The sequence below is a fragment of the Palaemon carinicauda genome, chromosome 21 (genome assembly GCF_036898095.1).
Source record: "Palaemon carinicauda isolate YSFRI2023 chromosome 21, ASM3689809v2, whole genome shotgun sequence".
NCBI lineage: Eukaryota > Metazoa > Arthropoda > Malacostraca > Decapoda > Palaemonidae > Palaemon > Palaemon carinicauda.
Genome location: NC_090745.1, coordinates 115,632,801 through 115,652,800, shown reverse-complemented (window position 1 = coordinate 115,652,800; position 20,000 = coordinate 115,632,801). Strand labels below are relative to the sequence as shown.

At 34.6% G+C, this 20,000-nt stretch overlaps 2 protein-coding genes across 2 annotated transcripts in view; one reads left to right on the top strand and one right to left on the bottom strand.

The window, feature by feature from the left end:
* Positions 1–18,721, top strand: part of LOC137615092 (serine-rich adhesin for platelets-like) — a 73,859-nt gene extending 55,138 nt beyond the window's left edge. The window contains exons 2-3 of the mRNA XM_068344722.1: positions 6,116–9,640; positions 18,434–18,721. Coding sequence (XP_068200823.1) covers positions 6,116–9,640; positions 18,434–18,721 — 3,813 coding nt within the window. The remainder of the gene's footprint in view (positions 1–6,115; positions 9,641–18,433) is intronic.
* Positions 18,722–18,753: 32 nt separating this feature from the next.
* Positions 18,754–20,000, bottom strand: part of LOC137615091 (uncharacterized) — a gene marked incomplete at its 5' end in the record, with an annotated part of 6,804 nt that continues 5,557 nt past the window's right edge. The window contains 3 exons of the mRNA XM_068344721.1: positions 18,754–18,784; positions 19,118–19,196; positions 19,681–19,857. Coding sequence (XP_068200822.1) covers positions 18,754–18,784; positions 19,118–19,196; positions 19,681–19,857 — 287 coding nt within the window. The remainder of the gene's footprint in view (positions 18,785–19,117; positions 19,197–19,680; positions 19,858–20,000) is intronic.

The following is a 20,000-nucleotide window of genomic DNA, read 5'->3' as shown; positions in this document are numbered from 1 at the left end:
TATATATATATATATATATATATATATATATTTATACATATATATATATATATATATATATATATATATATATATATATATATATATATCCATCCATATACCAAGGCACTTCCCCCAATTTTGGGGGGTAGCCGACACCAACAATGAAACAAAACAAAAAGGGGACCTCTACTCTCTATGTTCCTTCAGCCTAATCAGGGACTCAACCGAGTTCAGCTGGTACTGCTAGGGTGCCACAGCCCAACCTCCCATATTTCCACCACAGATGAAGCTTCATAATGCTGACTCCCCTACTGCTGCTACCTCCGCGGTCATCTAAGGCACCGGAGGAAGCAGCAGGGCCTACTGGAACTGCGTCACAATCACTCGCCATTCATTCCTATTTCTAGCACGCTCTCTTGCCTCTCTCACATCTATCCTCCTATCACCCAGAGCTTTCTTCACACCATCCATCCACCCAAACCTTGGCCTTCCTCTTGTACTTCTCCCATCAACTCTTGCATTCATCACCTTCTTTAGCAGACAACTATTTTCCATTCTCTCAACATGGCCAAACCACCTCAACACATTCATATCCACTCTAGCCGCTAATTCATTTCTTACACCCGTTCTCTCCCTCACCACTTCGTTCCTAACCCTATCTACTCGAGATACACCAGCCATACTCCTTAGACACTTCATCTCAAACACATTCAATTTCTGTCTCTCCATCACTTTCATTCCCCACGACTCCGATCCATACATCACAGTTGGTACAATCACTTTCTCATACAGAACTCTCTTTACATTCATGCCCAACCCTCTATTTTTTACTACTCCCTTAACTGCCCCCAACACTTTGCAACCTTCATTCACTCTCTGACGTACATCTGCTTCCACTCCACCATTTGCTGCAACAACAGACCCCAAGTACTTAAACTGATCCACCTCCTCAAGTAACTCTCCATTCAACATGACATTCAACCTTGCACCACCTTCCCTTCTCGTACATCTCATAACCTTACTCTTACCCACATTAACTCTCAACTTCCTTCTCTCACACACCCTTCCAAATTCTGTCACCAGTCAGTCAAGCTTCTCTTCTGTGTCTGCTACCAGTACAGTATCATCCGCAAACAACAACTGATTTACCTCCCATTCATGGTCATTCTCGCCTGCCAGTTTTAATCCTCGTCCAAGCACTTGAGCATTCACCTCTCTCACCACTCCATCAACATACAAGTTAAACAACCACGGCGACATTACACATCCCTGTCTCAGCCCCACTCTCACCGGAAACCAATCACTCACTTCATTTCCTATTCTAACACATGCTTTACTACCTTTGTATAAACTTTTCACTGCTTGCAACAACCTTCCACCAACTCCATATAACCTCATCACATTCCACATTGCTTCCCTATCAACTCTATCATATGCTTTCTCCAGATCCATAAACGCAACATACACCTCCTTACCTTTTGCTAAATATTTCTCGCATATCTGCCTAACTGTAAAAATCTGATTCATACAACCCCTACCTCTTCTAAAACCACCTTGTACTTCCAAGATTGCATTCTCTGTTTTATCCTTAATCCTATTAATCAATACTCTACCATACACTTTTCCAACTACACTCAACAAACTAATACCTCTTGAATTACAACACTCATGCACATCTCCCTTACCCTTATATAGTGGTACAATACATGCACAAACCCAATCTACTGGTACCATTGACAACACAAAACACATATTAAACAATCTCACCAACCATTCAAGTACAGTCACACCCCCTTCCTTCAACATCTCAGCTTTCACACCGTCCATACCAGATGCTTTTCCTACTCTCGTTTCATCTAGTGCTCTCCTCACTTCATCTATTGTTATCTCTCTCTCATTCTCATCTCCCATCACTGGCACCTCAACACCTGGAACAGCAATTATATCTGCCTCCCTATTATCCTCAACATTCAGCAAACTTTCAAAATATTCCGCCCACCTTTTCCTTGCCTGCTCTCCTTTTAACAACCTTCCATTTCCATCTTTCACTGTCTCTTCAATTCTTGCGCCAGCCTTCCTTACTCTCTTCACTTCTTTCCAAAACTTCTTCTTATTCTCTTCATATGATTGACCCAATCCCTGACCCCCCCACAGGTCAGCTGCCCTCTTTGCCTCACGTACCTTGCGCTTTACTTCCACCTTTTTCTCTCTATATTTTTCATACTTCTCTATACTATTACTCTGCAGCCATTCTTCAAAAGCCCTCTTTTTCTCTTCCACTTTCACCTTCACTCCTTCATTCCACCATTCACTGCCCTTCCTCATGCTGCCTCCAACAACCTTCTTGCCACATACATCACTTGCAATCCCAACAAAATTTTCTTTTACTAACTTCCACTCCTCCTCTAAATTACCAGTTTCTCTTACTCTCACCTCATCATATGCCATTTTCAACCTTTCCTGATATTTACTTTTTACCCCCGGTTTTATTAGCTCTTCAATCCTCACTACCTCCCTTTTACATCCACCTACTCTATTCCCCCACTCTTTTGCTACAACTAATTTTCCTTCCACCAAAAAATGATCAGACATACCGTTAGCCATACCCCTATATATATATATATATATGTATATATATATATATATATATATATATATATATATACATATACTGTATATACTGTATATATATATACTGTATATATATATATATATATATATATATATATATATATATATATAAACACACATATATACACATATACATATATATACATTTATAGATATACATATATATGTATATATATATGTATATGTATATATGTGTATATATATTTATATATGTATAGTATATATATATATATATATATATATATATATATGTGTGTGTGTGTGTGTGTGTGTGTATACTGTATATATATATATATATATATATATATATATATATATATATATATATATATATATATATATATATATATATATATATATATATATATATATTTATAGTGTGTATATATTTATATATATACATATATATATATATATATATATATATATATATATATATATACCATTTGATCTTTCTTGCTAAATTTTGAGAACTTTGGTAATACTAATAGAAATTTCATTGATTTTATAAACTACTGAAACTACTTATACGGCCGTGAGAAATAGTCTATTTTTTTTAGATTCAATTATAATTTTGTGATTGATAACATCATCTTCATTGTTTATGAGAGTTTTCCTTCATTTTCATCTTTAATAGATAATTTTTTATGATACCTTATTTTTATCGTCTGTTCTATAAACCGTCACAGAATAAAACTGAAAATGTATTATAGTTGTTGAGCTGTTAATTTGCCTCATGTTAGCACTCATATCAGTCTTATTTAGGTTGCAGCTTGCAGTTTTTCACTCTGTTATGTGTTCACTGTGGGCTATACGGCTATATTTTAAATGTTATCATTGAGATTATATCAAATTTGCATATTTTCCCACGTCTTACTAAATGCCTATAATCAACCTGTTTTTTTTTTTTTCTTTTTTTTTTCAAATTAAACTATTTGGTAATAGTTTTATCTAACTTAACAAATAACCACCTACCTCTTAAAGTGACCGTATTTTCAGTATAGAAATTATTTCCATTTGAAATACACTATAGTTCATTACGGTACCTCACCCCTCAATCCTCACAACTCCCCCATAAAGCAGCCAACGATGTCCTTCAAACTAGACAAGAGTAATCAATAAATCTCGCTCGTCACTGCACTTCGACGTAAGAAGACAACCATACCCTCCCTCTTCCCATACCCTATACCCGACACCCCTACACCCCGACACCCCAACACCTTTACACCCCAACACCTTTACACCCCAACACTCTTACACACGACAATTGTACACCCCGACACCCCTACACCCCTACATCCCAACACCCCTACATCCCAACACCCCTACACCCTAACACCCTTACACACGACACCCCTACACCCCGACATTCTTTCATCCCGACACCCCTACATCCCTACATCCCAACACCCTTACAGCCCGACACCTCGACACTCCTACACCTCGACACCTCGACACTCCTACACCCCTACATCTCAACACCCCTACACCCCGACATTCCTGCACCCCTACACCCCAACACCCTAACACCCCAACACCCCAACACCCTTACACACGACACCCAAACCCCTATACCCTGACATTCCTTTACCCCCTACACCCAGACACCCGACACCCCTACACACCTACACCCTGACACCCTGACACCCTTACACCCCGACACCCATTACACTCCAAACTCCTACACCAACCCTAAATCCTGAGGGTTGAGCTCGTTTACCGAATTAGTGATGTAGATTTTTAAGATTGATTCCTAATCGTGAGCTGTTACCATTTCTTGCTGTTCATTATACAAATTTATTTTATAATCTTCAAGGCAGCAACGGGCATTCATTTCAATGACTGTTAATTCGGTACTGTTTTGGTATGCGATCTCATTTATGGCGTGATCTCAGAAATTATTCTTTTGCTTTGGTGTGCGGTCTCAATATTTTCAATGGGTAAAAAAAAAAACAATAATAATAGAAAATCTAGTGAGTCTTGCTTCACAGTGCGCTCGCTTCGCTCGCGAAAAAATAAAAACATTAAGCTCCATATGTACTGGCAAGCGGTAATGTTGAGCTGCACACGCTAACATCAATGATTGATTGTTATTTCTTAAATAATTATTCCCGGTATATATATATATATATATATATATATATATATATATATATATATATATATATATATATATTTAGAAAATCTAATGGTTCTTGCTTCGCTGTGAAGTGAAGTGAGATCGCTACTATCAGGTGAGATCGCATACCAAAACATCACCGATAATTCTTTTGCAAACGAGCTTTATGAATTTTATGTTATTTATATTTATTGTATCCATAAGCAACACAACAAACAAATGATCATATCTAACCTAACCGACCATGAAGATCTGATGTCACCTAAAACTATTCAGTAAAACTATGGTATACTTAGACATACTTGTAATTACAAATAGTTCATGAATAGAACAGTGATGAAATTTGGGTTTTGGTTAATATATGTGTGTATATATGCACACACACACACACACACACATATATATATATATATATATATATATATATATATATATATATAAAATTGTGTGTGGTTCCTCTTAAAGAAAGTTGCTCTAGAAATGGAATAACACAGTTCCTCTCAACAGCATCAAACACATATCTTACAATTGCCTTTTGACTTTCATAGACAATTCAAATCTCTGGTCCCTCTTAGAGATCTTTAGCACACACCCTCCTACCTTTCATGCTTTGCCTGTTCTTGGACTCACCTCCGGTCTAATTTTACCATCAGCCATTATGCTTACTTCAAATACTTGTATGCATCATTCAATGCTATTCTATAACCATTGGTATTAACATACATTGCTTCCTCTCCAGCAATGAGTTATCTGCAGACATCCAAATTCCATACTCCATTCACTACTCATTTTCTTAACCAGACGTAATTGTACCCAAATCTGCTATCTTTTTTTCTGATATTTAATATCACCACATTTATGATGATATTAAACGACTATGGATTGATTGATTGATTGTTTGGGAGTTATTTGGCATCCTAAACAACTATGGAGACATAATAAAAGCTTATCTTTTACAAACAGACTTTGCAACTAATCAATCACTCTCCTATCTACATATAACACATTCTTCACATCCTTTGTGAAAACTTTTATGCTATAAAAACTCAACACCCTCAGCAATATCCAATTATATACTCTATCATAAGGTTTTTATGTCCATGAATATTGCAATTTTATTCCGTTATAACTTTCCCATAGCAATATTAATCTTTCTATCATCATTTTCGACAAGAATCCACCAATACATCTTTACTGATATTCCTAAGGAATGTAATAACATTGAAATTCTTAGCCTTGTTTACCAACTTTTCCTTATTCAGTTCATTCCTGTACTCTATAACCTTTTATCATATATACCTTACATCCTTCCATATACACTATACTTATCCCAGTGATATTATAGAGATTTTCCTGTAGAGTAATTCCTTTTTTGACTTTCAGGAAGCCAACATGAGGAAGAGTAGCCATTGGCCATCCTCAGGAGATGCAACGGAAGAGGATGCCCTGAAGGACAAGATGGAGCTGGAAAGGCAGAGCAGCGAAGACTCCATCGGCCCTCCGATTCACCAGTGCCCCTCCGTTGAGGAGAAAAAGAGAGAAAAAGATCAGCAGTTTCGAAATATCTTTCGAAGCAATAAAGTTGGCGTGGGCGATGAAGTGCAGGAAGTGATGGAAGTTCCAAGAGGGAATGTACCACCATCCGCTACATTCAGAACCCCAAGTGGCCGCAGTGAGTTTCAGGAAGTAGAGTTCACCGAGGCCAAAACAAATAGTGGAGGTCGTTTGGGACTTCCCCCTGGAAATCACGAAGGAGCGACACCCAAGTCTAAAATCAGAAAGAAAGTGTCTAGAGTATTTGGAAGCTGTGACCCCGTTGAAAATAGTGATGAAGATGAAGAGGAAGAAAATACCCTCTCAGAGGGTGATGATGGTGATGGTGAACGTGATGGCGATGGTGATGGTGATAATGATGGTGATGGGTGTGGAGGTAATGGTGATGGGTGTGGGGATGATGGAGATGGGTGTGGTGGTGAGGGTAAGAATGATGATGAAGGTGCTGATGGCAATAGTGATTCTGAAGGGGAGTCTGACATTACTGATGATAGTGATGAAACGGAGGAAAATGAGACCAAAGACCAACTAGGAAATTCAACTTGTACCCCTATCAAAGCCGATGAGGATGACTCTACAGGTGTAAAGGGGATCAGAGAAAAGTCAGCCATCAAAAGAGGTACAGGAAGCATTGGCAACGTAGCTGTGGTAGCCAGAGTCATAAATAAGCCATATTATACCTACAGTGATCATAACCGCCCATCAACGTCAGAGGCCACAAGATTTAACTCTGGCGCAAGCACGAGTAAGGACGGATACCATAAAGGACAAGGCCCATCCAGAGACAGTTCATTCACTGACGCCACGGATCTAACATCAGGGTCTGCTAGGGAAGACACCACCCTAACCATTGAAGAGGAGGATGTAGATGAAGAGCACAAACAACTTGACCCTGCTCGGCTGCGAAAGGCTCAAATGAATGTGCCTAGACCATTTCTTACAGCTTCATCGTTAGCGATTTACTCCCAGATTCATCATAACGGTGTTTCAAAGCTAGGAACTTACGTTCTTGGCACTTCACTGGTTTGTACTTTTGTTGTGACAATTGTTTTGACTGTTTTGATATTAATTGCGCCGAAAACTTTTGTGTCAAAACCTCACATATATTACTCAACAGAGGCACCAACAGCACAGCCCAACGATGACTTAGTAACAGAATCTGCGCTACCTATGGCACCTTTGGTGTGGAGAGACTTATCAATAGATTTGAAAACTCCCCCTATAAGTTTAAAAAAAACAAATCCGCCTATAGCAGAAGTTAATTCTGATGCGACCAGTGCTTTATTATTAGCTAATAGTAAAAGAAGAAATGATAGAAAAGATATAAGGACATTTAATGTAGATAAAACAAATGTACAAAGATTAGTGCTTAGGAAAGATTACAACATAAGTCATAAAAGACCTAATCAGCCAACTAGTAATAATGTAACTGTAACAAAAGCTAAAGATAAAACGGTTAGCAAAGTACGTTATAACAATACAAATCAACTGCCTTTTGTGAACATAGAAGAGAGCACTACAGTGTACCCTTCCAATAGAAACCTATCTGTCTTTGGACTTGTAAACAACACAGAATATTTTATTCATGGGAACATTTCAAATCCTTCCTTTTTAAATGGATTAAGCACATCTTCAACAAATTCTACTGCCAAAACAGTTTTAATGAACACAATACTACTTCAACTACAAACACAAAGTGTCAATGCGGGTATAAATATCACCAGGAAAGCAGTTATACACAAATACACCACACTTAAACCAAACATAAATGTCACCACAGTCAGATCCCCCATTATTTCAAACACAACACCTGTAGACAATAACACAAGTGGTCAGCCATTAAATGATACTAGTGGGCTGATTAAGGGAGGTAAATCAGTGGTCCTTGAGGTTACAAACAACGAGCAAAGTTTAAACAGTGCGATGGAAAAAGAAGTCCATGAAATTCATAAAATGCCCTCAAATATTACAACACATCCTCCTTTAATTGATTCCATGACAGGGGTGCAGAATGTCAAGGATTCAACAGTCACTTCTGCCAATGTCAGCCAACTACATTTTCATGATACCAAGAATAGTTCTTCAGTACAAAGCACACCCATTGACCTCAATACTGAGACTAGACTCAACAGTACTGCAAGTCACATTTACAACAAAGGAAAAACAGTGGTAGAAGAGGAAAAGCTAGCATCCCAAAATGCTTCATTTCAGCTTGACTTTGTAATAGAAGGTAATAGATCTAATATCGAACTTACGAAAGAACAAGAAGTTAACAGTAAGGATATAGTTGAACCAGAAAGTATAGACAATGATACTAATGTATTAGAAGTGATGAATCTTAGTCGCAAAAATACTAACTTACTCACGCTGAAGCCAAATATAGCAAAAACGAGTAGAAACTGGAGTGAAGCGATACCGCTTAATGCTACAGAAAGTCAGCTATTGCTAAATATTGACACCAATACCACACTTGAAAGTAATCATGGGAGTGAGACACAATGGCATCAGATTGAGAGCAAAGCATTATATAATGATGCTGATAACGAAACAGAAAACCTAAGCAACCTTAAGAACACTGAATATAAGTATATCCTCGTTAGTAAAAACCAAAGCAAAGCTAAAAACATCTTGGAAACGAGAAATCTCATGAACTATACTGGCAAACCAGAAACTTACAATATTATCGGTGATTCAGAAAGACAAAACTTTTCAGAAATACGAGATCAGGAAGGTATAGTTACTTCAAACGGGAATACGAGTAAAACAGCTCACCTCAGTAACACCAATAGTACAAAAATAATAAATATTCCAACTAGTACAGAAACAATGAAACCAAATATTAGCTGCAATAGCAAGGAGTCAGAAATTCCCAGTAGTACAAAGGAACCTGATCTTCAAACATCTACTGACAAATCAGGAATTGTCGGTGTTGCAGAGTACATCACATCATTTCGTACAGACAAATATGAAAATATTAGTAATCTAAACAGTTCTGGTGCTCAAATTACTTCAGAAGAATCTGTAGCTTCAGTTAGTTTGGGCACCCAAAGTAATTTGAGTAACTCTGGATCTCTTGAAGATTCAAGTAACTCTGATACTTACAGAAATGTAAGCAAAAGTGAATCCGTTGAAAGCACAGAGGCCTCTGAGACTCTAGGAAGTCTGGGTGAATCAGACACTCATGTTACTGTTGACAACTCAGGTGAACTAAAAACTGATAGCAATGGAGAGGAATTGTTGGTGAGACCTGATACCACAAATGGACCTATAAAAAGTACTACAGTGAATGTAATACATACTGATAGAGATGAAACGGTTAACAGTTTCACACCAGGCGTAACTAACACAAGCTATGTTAGTAGATAATATCATATATTAACACCAACATATTCTATGCTTACACACACAGCAACACACATGAAACTTTGCTCTTGGTTGATTGTCTAAGACAGGTAACAGGAATACATGAAAATATCTAAAGGCTTTAGCTCGGAAATGATGTATTCCTTTTTCATTACGATTTTGTTCAAACAATCAAATATTTCCATCTCCAAGAAATTGTTAAAGCATCAGCTTGTATTACAACTTTCCTCGTACAATATATCTTGTAAAACTATGTTTTTCCAACATGAGGAGACACACACGCCCCTATATCTGTGATAAAGGACATCAAATGTACCTTGATAAATACCAGTTCAGTATGAAATGTGAACATCTTATCTCTTATATAGATCAGTATTTTATGGAAAGGTTTGTCTTTCTAGGTCTTAATTTGTTCATATTTTGGACTAATGCTCAGAGCCTTTTTACAATAATGGCCTTTATTTCTTTATTAGATTACTTAGCAATGTCCAATCTAGGTGCATTTTCTTCACAGCCAAAAAGAGAATAGATTTGAAATTTGTTATTAACTCTTAATGGTATGGTCTTGTTTCCCATTGCAATTGATGTGGAAAATCATTGATGGTATTAGATTTGTTACCAGGCATGACATTCCATTATGAGACATTCATCTAACTCTATTTTCAAAACAAAACGTCATGAAAGCTAAGTAAGGTTTTACCCTCTACACACAAACACACCACACACACACACACACACACATATATATATATATATATATATATATATATATATATATGTGTGTGTGTGTGTGTGTGTATATATATATATGTATATAATTGTATATATATATATGTATATATATATATATATATATATATATATATATATATATATATATATGTGTGTGTGTATATATATATATATATATATATATATATATATATATATATATATATATTTATATATGTGTGTATATATATGTATATAATTGTATATATATATATATATATATATATATATATATATATATGTATATATATATATATATATGTATATATATATATATATATTTATATATATCTGTATATATATATGTGTGTGTAAATATACGCTTATATAAACATATACATACATATACACATACATATACATAGTTGGGTATGAGTTTCTCTTCTTTCTTTATGCGCTGTGACGAAATTGATCGTCCTTGCAATATGAAAATCGGCAACAACAGCTGCCAAGCTAATGTAGTCGTGATCGATCAGGTATATTTTTTACAAACCTTCAGATATTGATGCTCATACTGAACATACAATATATATGACAAACCTCCAGTGACTCTGTTTGACTACACTGGTAAAAAGAACCGTAATTTTAATCAGATATTCTCCGGAAAAATATACTGTTCTCAGCCGTATTTCAGTAAAATACAGGCGACCGTAATTTTACCATACTTTGTTAATTTATTTTACAGGTTGGTAACCATAATATCACTCCTTTACGTCAATAGAACCGTTTTTAAAATGGTAAATGCCTGGCAACATTTATTCTAGGATTTTTTTATCCTTTTTTTTCGCCAAATTTTAAAGTGTACTTTCTAAAGTATCTCTGAAATTGTTATTTGAACCATAAGAATTTCGCTTTACAGTTTCTTGCAATCATATTTTTCCCTCTATAAGAGATTTTGTCCATATAAATATACTTTATGGTTTTCCTTACATTCTGTAATTTTGTAAAAATATTTCTTCATCTTCTATGCTTGTAAACGTTGATACATTCTCATAAGAATGAATACTTCTTCCTGAATATTAAACTTTCAGCCAAAACTAATATAAAATTTACTTAAGATTTCTGTTTGTTTAGCTTCTTGGAAATTTGGAGGTTTTTTTTTTATTTATTTATTTTTTTTTCTTTTTTTTAACATAACTATTTTTTTTTTAACACAACTAACAATCATCTTCGGTTATTGATTGAGAATGTATGGTACTTTGGCGTTGCCCTTTGAATTGTTGTGACCATTTACCTCTCGGTAATTAAATTCACTCACATTTTGAATAACTTCTCTACACAATTCAAAGGACATCGTACAGATGAAAAAATGCATAAAACGAAGCTAAAATAGCTTAGAAGGTTCGATAACTAATTTTCTCAGAATAATTTTTATTACGTGTTGTGACGTGTTCCAAAGATTCTCCTTATCTGCCATCGATTTCTAGTATTGATAGAAGTGACTAAAACAGCCACCTCGTGTGTACTTCCAACAAGTACGATGTCCTAAGAAAACCGTTTCGGTAAGAGACAGTTAAGCTGAAAGATTGAAAAGTCTATTATTCTTTAAACCTTTATTGTAGTTTTAGCGTTTTTTTAAATAACAGAAAACCTCAAGGAACAGAGAAGCTGATTGTAAAAGCAGTAAATGTAAGAAAGGGATGAACTGACAGTATACGGAACTTCACGAATTTTTCGCCAAAGAATAGAGAAGCTGATTGTAAAAGCAGTAAATGTAAGAAAGGGATGAACTGACAGTATACGGAACTTCACGAATTTTTCGCCAAAGAATAGAGAAGCTGATTGTAAAAGCAGTAAATGTAAGAAAGGGATGAACTGACAGTATACGGAACTTCACGAATTTTTCGCCAAAGAACAGAGAAGCTGATTGTAAAAGCAGTAAATGTAAGAAAGGGATGAACTGACAGTATACGGAACTTCACGAATTTTTCGCCAAAGAACAGAGAAGCTGATTGTAAAAGCAGATATTGTAAGAAAGAAATTAACTTATAGCATACATAACTTCACGAATTTTTCGTCTTATGTGAGAGAAAACCTCAAGGAACAGAGAAGCTGATTGTAACAGGAGATATTGTAAGAAAGGAATTAACCTTTAGTATACAGGACTTCAAGAATTTTTCGCCATATGTGACAGAAAACCTCAAGGAACAGAGAAGCTGATTGTAAAAGCAGCAAATGTAAGAAAGGAATTAAAGTTTAGTATACGAAACTTCACAATTTTTTTGCCGTGTGAGAGAAAATCTCAAGGAACAGAGAAGCTGATTGTAAAAGCAGCAAATGTAATAAAGGAATTAACTTACAGTATACAGAACTCGACGAATTTTTCGTCATATATGACATAAAGCTTCAAGGAACAGAGAAGCTGACTGTAAAAGCAGCAAATGAAAATCAAGAATAGTCTTTTTAGTATACAGACCTTAACGAAATCAGACAGTGTCCAATCACCAAAAAATCATACCTGAGGATTATTGCCATTTTAAGAAATATCCTTATTCATTTGTGATGATTGTCTAACCCTCATCTTACAACTGTTGTCTGTATAGATTGCCTTACCTTGTCTAAGACCCAGGCTCTTGCCTTTGGGCAGCCCAGAAACATCTTACAACGACACGAAACTAAACGCACAGTGGGAGGGAGGGAAAGAGGGACGTAGGTAGATATAGATATAGCAAAGACAATTTTTATAAGTACCGAATGCGTCTGCATATAGTGCATACAGTTGGCCTGCTCTTTTATATACATAGTCATTTCTAAACTCAGTATTACAACGCTTTAGTGGATTTTCGAAAGAGTTATTTATCACATATTTCTATGATATTGTCTTTGTTTATTTTTACCAAATATTCTATACTGTTTCATAATCAATGGGTGATTTTCGTGACTTTATATGGATATATTGGCTATTTGAATTATTCAGCATTGAGTACTGTGATATATATGTGCACAATTACTTACATGGCCACAAATATGATAGACAAACAGACAAATAAGACACTCGGCCAAACTCACAAACACAGTGCATACACTACACACACACACACACACACACACACACACATATATATATATATATTATATATATATATATATATATATATATATATATATATATATATATATATATATATATATAGTACAAACACACACACACACATATATATATATATATATATATATATATATATATATATATATATATATATATATGTACACATACATAAACACAAATATATATGTATATGTACATACATATGCATATATATACTGTATATGTGTATACCAGCATACCAACCCATTATAAGAGCACTGTCCATTTTAATATCGTGTGTTGTGATTTATGCGTTAATTACATATACCTCATTATATGCAACTTGTTATTGAACAAAGTTCTGTTTTTCATTATTTACTGAATATATATATATATATATATATATATATATATATATATATATATATATATATATATATGATATATATATATATATATATATATATATATATATATATATATATATATATAAATTCATTACTCCTGATAGACATTGTAACAGCATTTCCTGAGGAAAAAATTTTGGCTATTTGTAATTTTATCCAGATATATATGGATTTTCTGAAATTCTGAAATCATTTATTTAATTCATCCTTGACCTTGTTATTCCTTTCTTCAGTGGTAAAGCTTACTGTACGCCCAGCTAGGCGTACTGTACGCACTAATAAGTTCTTTACAGCGTCCATAAATGTGTATAACTTCATAAACTTTATCCTAAAACTACTTTGTATTGAGAGGCTGTTATCTAAACCTGTGAACTGGTAATGCTTCTCGTGTTTTAAATAAACATACTATTGTCTCAATTTATTAACTGGTATTGTTTCTCATATTTTGAATAATGATACTGTTATCAGAGTGCACAAATTGATAATGTTTCTCATATTTTGATAAAGGATTCTGTTATCAAAGTGCACGAATTGATAATGCCTCTTGGATTTAAAATGATGGTTGTTATACAATTTATTAACTGGTAATGTTTCTCATATTTTTAATAAGGATGCTGTTATCAAAGTGCACGAATTGATAATGTTTCTCGGATTTGAAATAACGGTTCTGTTATACAATTTATTAACTGGTAATGTTTCTCATATTTTGATAAATCATTCTGTTATCAAAGTGCACGAATTGATAATGCCTCTTGGATTTGAAATAATGGTTTTATCACACTATTTATTAACTGGTAATGTTTCTCATATTTTGATAAATGATTCTGTTATCAAAGTGCACGAATTGATAATGTTTCTCGTATTTGAAATAATAGTTCTGTTATATATGTTTATTAATAGCAAAGGCCCCCAATTGTCTATTATCTCAGTTCGTGAACTGAAAAGGTTTCTCATATCTTAAAGATGCTGTTATCTCAATTTATGAATCGATAATGTCACGCATATTTGACAACGTCTTGCATATCAGCATGATCATTCTATATCTCCTTACGTGTGTATAAAGATAATTGTGTTTCTGCGATCGCCTTCATTATAGTCATCATCCTCATTGATGTCATTATCATTTCACATCATCATTGTTTTTTATATTGAAATGTCGAATAAAGCTTAGATTGAACTCTATTGTACGAAAGCTCTCCTGACAAATTTTGAATAAATATGCTCATATCTAAGAACTGTCTTTTACTTACCGTTCTTTTGATAGCAGTGCACATGCTAAAAACTGTATTCATGAAAACAGAAGCAATACCATTATTATTATTATTATTATTATTATTATTATTATTATTATTATTATTATTATTATTATTATTATTATTATTACTTGCTAAGCTACAACCCTAGTTGGTAGTTTGACGGGTGATTAATGCCGTAACAATCCATTTAACACTAAATGGTCTATTCCAAACCTCGTAGTTTTTTATTATATTTTAACTATGGAAGAAATGAACTGCACAGTTGAAGTTAAACAAGTGTAATTCTTCACAATCACCTAATCAATAGAGGGAAGATTGAAATATGATCAAGCAAAAGTATTCGAAGTTCTGAACGTATGTAATTTAAAATAACAAACCCCATTACTGAACTATATTCGATTTGTTTTTATGGGGCGCATTTGCACTGACTTGCAGCGGTGCCCATTTAGCTCGGAAAAGTTTCCAGCTATCTGATTGGTTTGAATTATCTTGTCCAACCTATCAGCGATCAGGAAACATTCCCGAGCTAGAATGGCACCATTGCGAGTCGGTGTAAATCTGCCTCACTGAAAAAAATGGACTATAGTGTATTTACAAGTCGGGAGGAAGAGCTAAGCGTTCCCTGGTTCCTCTGTCCAAGCCTCTGTCCACGTCATATCGAGCGAACGAAGGACCTGGGGAGATCTTACCTCGATAAGCTTCGCCTCTGGGGAGGATGGTAAGAACTATAGTCACGCAGCTGTTTAAGACATTGTGGCATATTAGTCATCCTGTTTGGAGGATTATTGAAGTGCGTATTTCTCAGGACTGTACGATGATATTCTTAATTCCAGAGAATATTATTATTATTATTATTATTATTATTATTATTATTGTTGTTGTTGTTATTACTTGCTAAGCTACAGCTCTAATTGGAAAAGCAGGAAAGGAGAAAAGGAAAACCTAGTTGGAAAAGCAGGATGCTATAAGCCCAGGGGCTCCAACAGGGAAAATAGCCCAGTGAGGAAAGGAAACAAAGAAAAATTAAATATTTTAGGAACAGTAACACTAAAATAAATAGTTTCTATATAAACTATAGAAACTAACAAAACAAGAGGAAGAGAAATAAGATAGAACAGTGTGCCCGAGTGTACCCTAATTGCAAGAGAACTCTAAACCAAGACAGTTGAAGACCATGGTACAGAGGCTATGGCACTACCCAAGACTGGAGTACAATGGTTTGATTTTGGAGTGTCCCTCTCCTAGAAGAGCTGCTTACCAAAGATAAAGTCTCCTTTACCCTTACGAAGAGTAATTCATTTCTGCAACTTTTAAACATATTCAATATGGCATGATTGCAATTAATATGTACCCAAGGAATTATGTTCCTTTTCGGTTAGCTGGAGTCCTGTATTTCTCTGATTGTCTTATAATCGTTTTAACGTCTGAGGCTTAAAATCCTAGATTTATGACAGTAGGCCTACATAGAAATGGGAATACAATACTCAGTTCCAAGGTATACTTAAGTTTTACTATTACCTACACGTAATTACATAATTTACTAAGATCATTCTTGATTCTATTTTTTTCTTTGTTAATTGGACGATTTTACAAATAATATACCGAGAAAATAAATGGTGAAAATATCATTGTTCGATTTATGAAAATCACTTAGTTGACTGGTAAAGAAATTCTGGCTAGTACAGTGGTAACGTGTTCGCGTAGCATTTGCATGGCAGCAGATCGATCCCAGGAAGGCCAGTGCTAAGAGTTTAAGCTATTACTGGGGAGGCCACTGCTGTGGTTCGGCACCACATGGGGGGGGGGGTTGGGCTTGCCCGGCTGACGTTCTGGTGAGTATCTATTCTGATGATACTGGAAATGAAACCAGACACCTTTAGCCTTTAGAAGTAAAATTTTTCCTATCTTATCGAAGTCATAGATTTCCTTTCAAGAAATGAAATATATAATTTTTTAAAATTTAATTTAAGTTCCAATTTTGATTCAATGCTTGTTCATACTTTCTGATTATGGTATATGTATAATTTGACAAGATTAAATAATCAGACTATTATTCAGAATTGTAATTCGGGACTCTTGAGTTATAAAGCCTTGATTTAAAACCATACTTTGAGGACCTGGTTTTACCAGACTAATTCTGTGTACTCTTTTTCTTGAATTGTGTTATAGAGCTCTATGAGCCTCCTGATATCAAAACTCTCTTTAAAAGTTATTATTGAAAACAAGTGCATTATTGAAAAAAAAACTATTTTTTCGAGTAATCCAGGGATAATGAATACAATTATATCAATATAGATTTTTTATTTTGATATACTGCCTCAACTGCCTATCAAGATATACATTGGGAAATATGCAGGTCAATCGTAACAAAGTCTTTATCGGTAAATTATATGATAAAATTCACTTATGATAACCTTTAATTAATTAATGTTAGCATTAGTCAAAATGAGATCCACCATCTACCGTACCTGTCTTCCATTGCTCTCATTAATACAGTTTTTAAAATCGATTCGCCAATTTCAGCAAACTACACCTTTATAAATGTTGATGCATCAACAAATGATAAGTTTTCTTGGGAAATTTAAGCAGGTTGTTGATTATTTATACATATGTTCTTCTCTTTAAGAATGGTAGCTGATAATCGTAGAAATGACAAATTTATTTATGTAGTTATTGTAGAATTCTAATGTTAGTGACAATGGCACATGTTATACATTATATTTCCTAAATAGTAACATACTCTAATGGAGAAATGAAATGATTACCAAGTGATGGCCTAATGTTTTAGAAACAGAAACAGAGAGAGAGAGAGAGAGAGAGAGAGAGAGAGAGAGAGAGAGAGAGAGAGAGGGAGAGAGGGAGTTGCCTGGGCGTTGAAAGTACATACAGTATGTCACATAAACAATTTGCACAAACACATGACTCAAGGGACAATGAACATTAAAACTTTAGCAGGCAAGCAAGCTATACATAAGCACAAATGTCAGAGAGAGAGAGAGAGAGAGAGAGAGAGAGAGAGAGAGAGAGAGAGAGAGAGAGAGTAGGTAGGTGAGTAAAAACTATTAAAAGATTTGGATGATTTCACTTTTAACTGAAACTCCTTATATATATAAAATATAAAGTTAGGAAAATGATCATTAAACTAAATCAATACAATATATTAAAAGCTTTCATTTAGAAAGCAAAGAAAATAGTTACAATTTTATTTGAATAAATTAAAGTTGGTATAAAAATATCAAGGTATGTCGCTTTAATCTTAAATACCAATGGAGCATTAGGACGAGAGATACTTAGATATTGAGAAGATAAATTCCTTATTCAGATCAATTATTTCTACCATTCTATTGTTTTAGATGACAATGTGACAAGGCAGGATGAAGTGGTTGTTAATCCTACTTCAACCAATTCCGATTACAGGTCAATTATCTCTACCATTCTTGATCATGGTGACAATCTGATAAGTCAAAATGAAGTGGCTGTTAGTCCCCCTTCAAACAATCAAAATGAAGTGGCTGTTAGTCCTCCTTCAAACAATCAAATTAAGATTTTTGATCTTCGAAATATAGAATTGGTTCAAGACATGCAGACTGGCAGTTTCATTCAGCGTTGAGGGTACGAGGGTTAAGGGTTTTTGTAAGGATTTTAGTTGATTGTGGCTTCATTAACCATTTTCCTGTAAGAATATGGAAAGTATTTAGAGCATAATCATGTCTATAATTATAGTGTTTATAATTAAATCTGAAATTAAAGCTCTATAAATTTTGATAAAGGTTTTGGATAAGTTTAACAAAATAAAACAATGTATATTCACAAAGTTATACGGCTTTGGCCCAACAAAAATGCTTATAAACAGTTACAGTTTTGGCTTTTTGCCATTTTTTTTAGATTATCTATTATGATAACGGTTGAGCTACTTTATATACCTAGACCGTGATCATGATTATTATATTAGTGATCGAACTTAATTTCATGTAAGGATGAAAGCACATTCAGTGACATTACTTACTTAAGACACCTGTAGATATCAGGAACATCAACAATTAAGCAGATGGTAGATTCCCCGACGAGGAAAGAAGTAGGGAATTCTGCATCATAAGTCGACATGTAAATAGATATATTAATAGCTAGATGAATAAATACGAGATGGAATCATGATTAAATGTGCACATACTAAACTTATGATCCTTAGAAGTCCATGGAAGGGACTATTAAACTTATGATCCTTCGAAGTCCATAGAAGGGACTATTAGGAAACTAATTCTACGATATGACCAAGGTGACCTGTTCTGACTTTATTTATTGTTATAGATCTATAGATGCTGCTATATAAGTTTTTACATTATTGAAGGCGATTTAAACCAAACATGAAAATTACATTTTCATGTAACATTTAAAAAAAAAATCATACATGGCAAACTCTGCTTATGTCTCAAGAAATTTATATTAAAAACTTTATTCTCAAAGCAATGAAAACATTCCCAGCCTCTCGACAACACACAATTTGTAAAATGCTTATTGCGGAAACCATTTATATCTACTTTTAGTCTGGGCTGCTAATAAAATCCCTACCTCCTGCAGTAGCAGCGGGAACAATGGAAGCGACTTCAGGGGCGACAGGAGCCTCGTCGGCCCTCTTGCCGTAGCGGGAACCACCGACGAATCTCGAGGAACGGATCTTGATTTCTGGCAACTCGGTTTCGGGAGGGGAAGAGCGCCCGTAGCGGTTCGTGTAGAAGCCTGATCGAAATTAAAGAGTATAATCAAACAAATTAAGTGGTCTATTAGTAAGCCCAGACATAGTTAAAGTTATAATTCCTAGCATTCTTTATCAAAATCACAAGTCAATATCGAAATATTGTCATAAGCTGAAATATCATAAGCTGAAACTT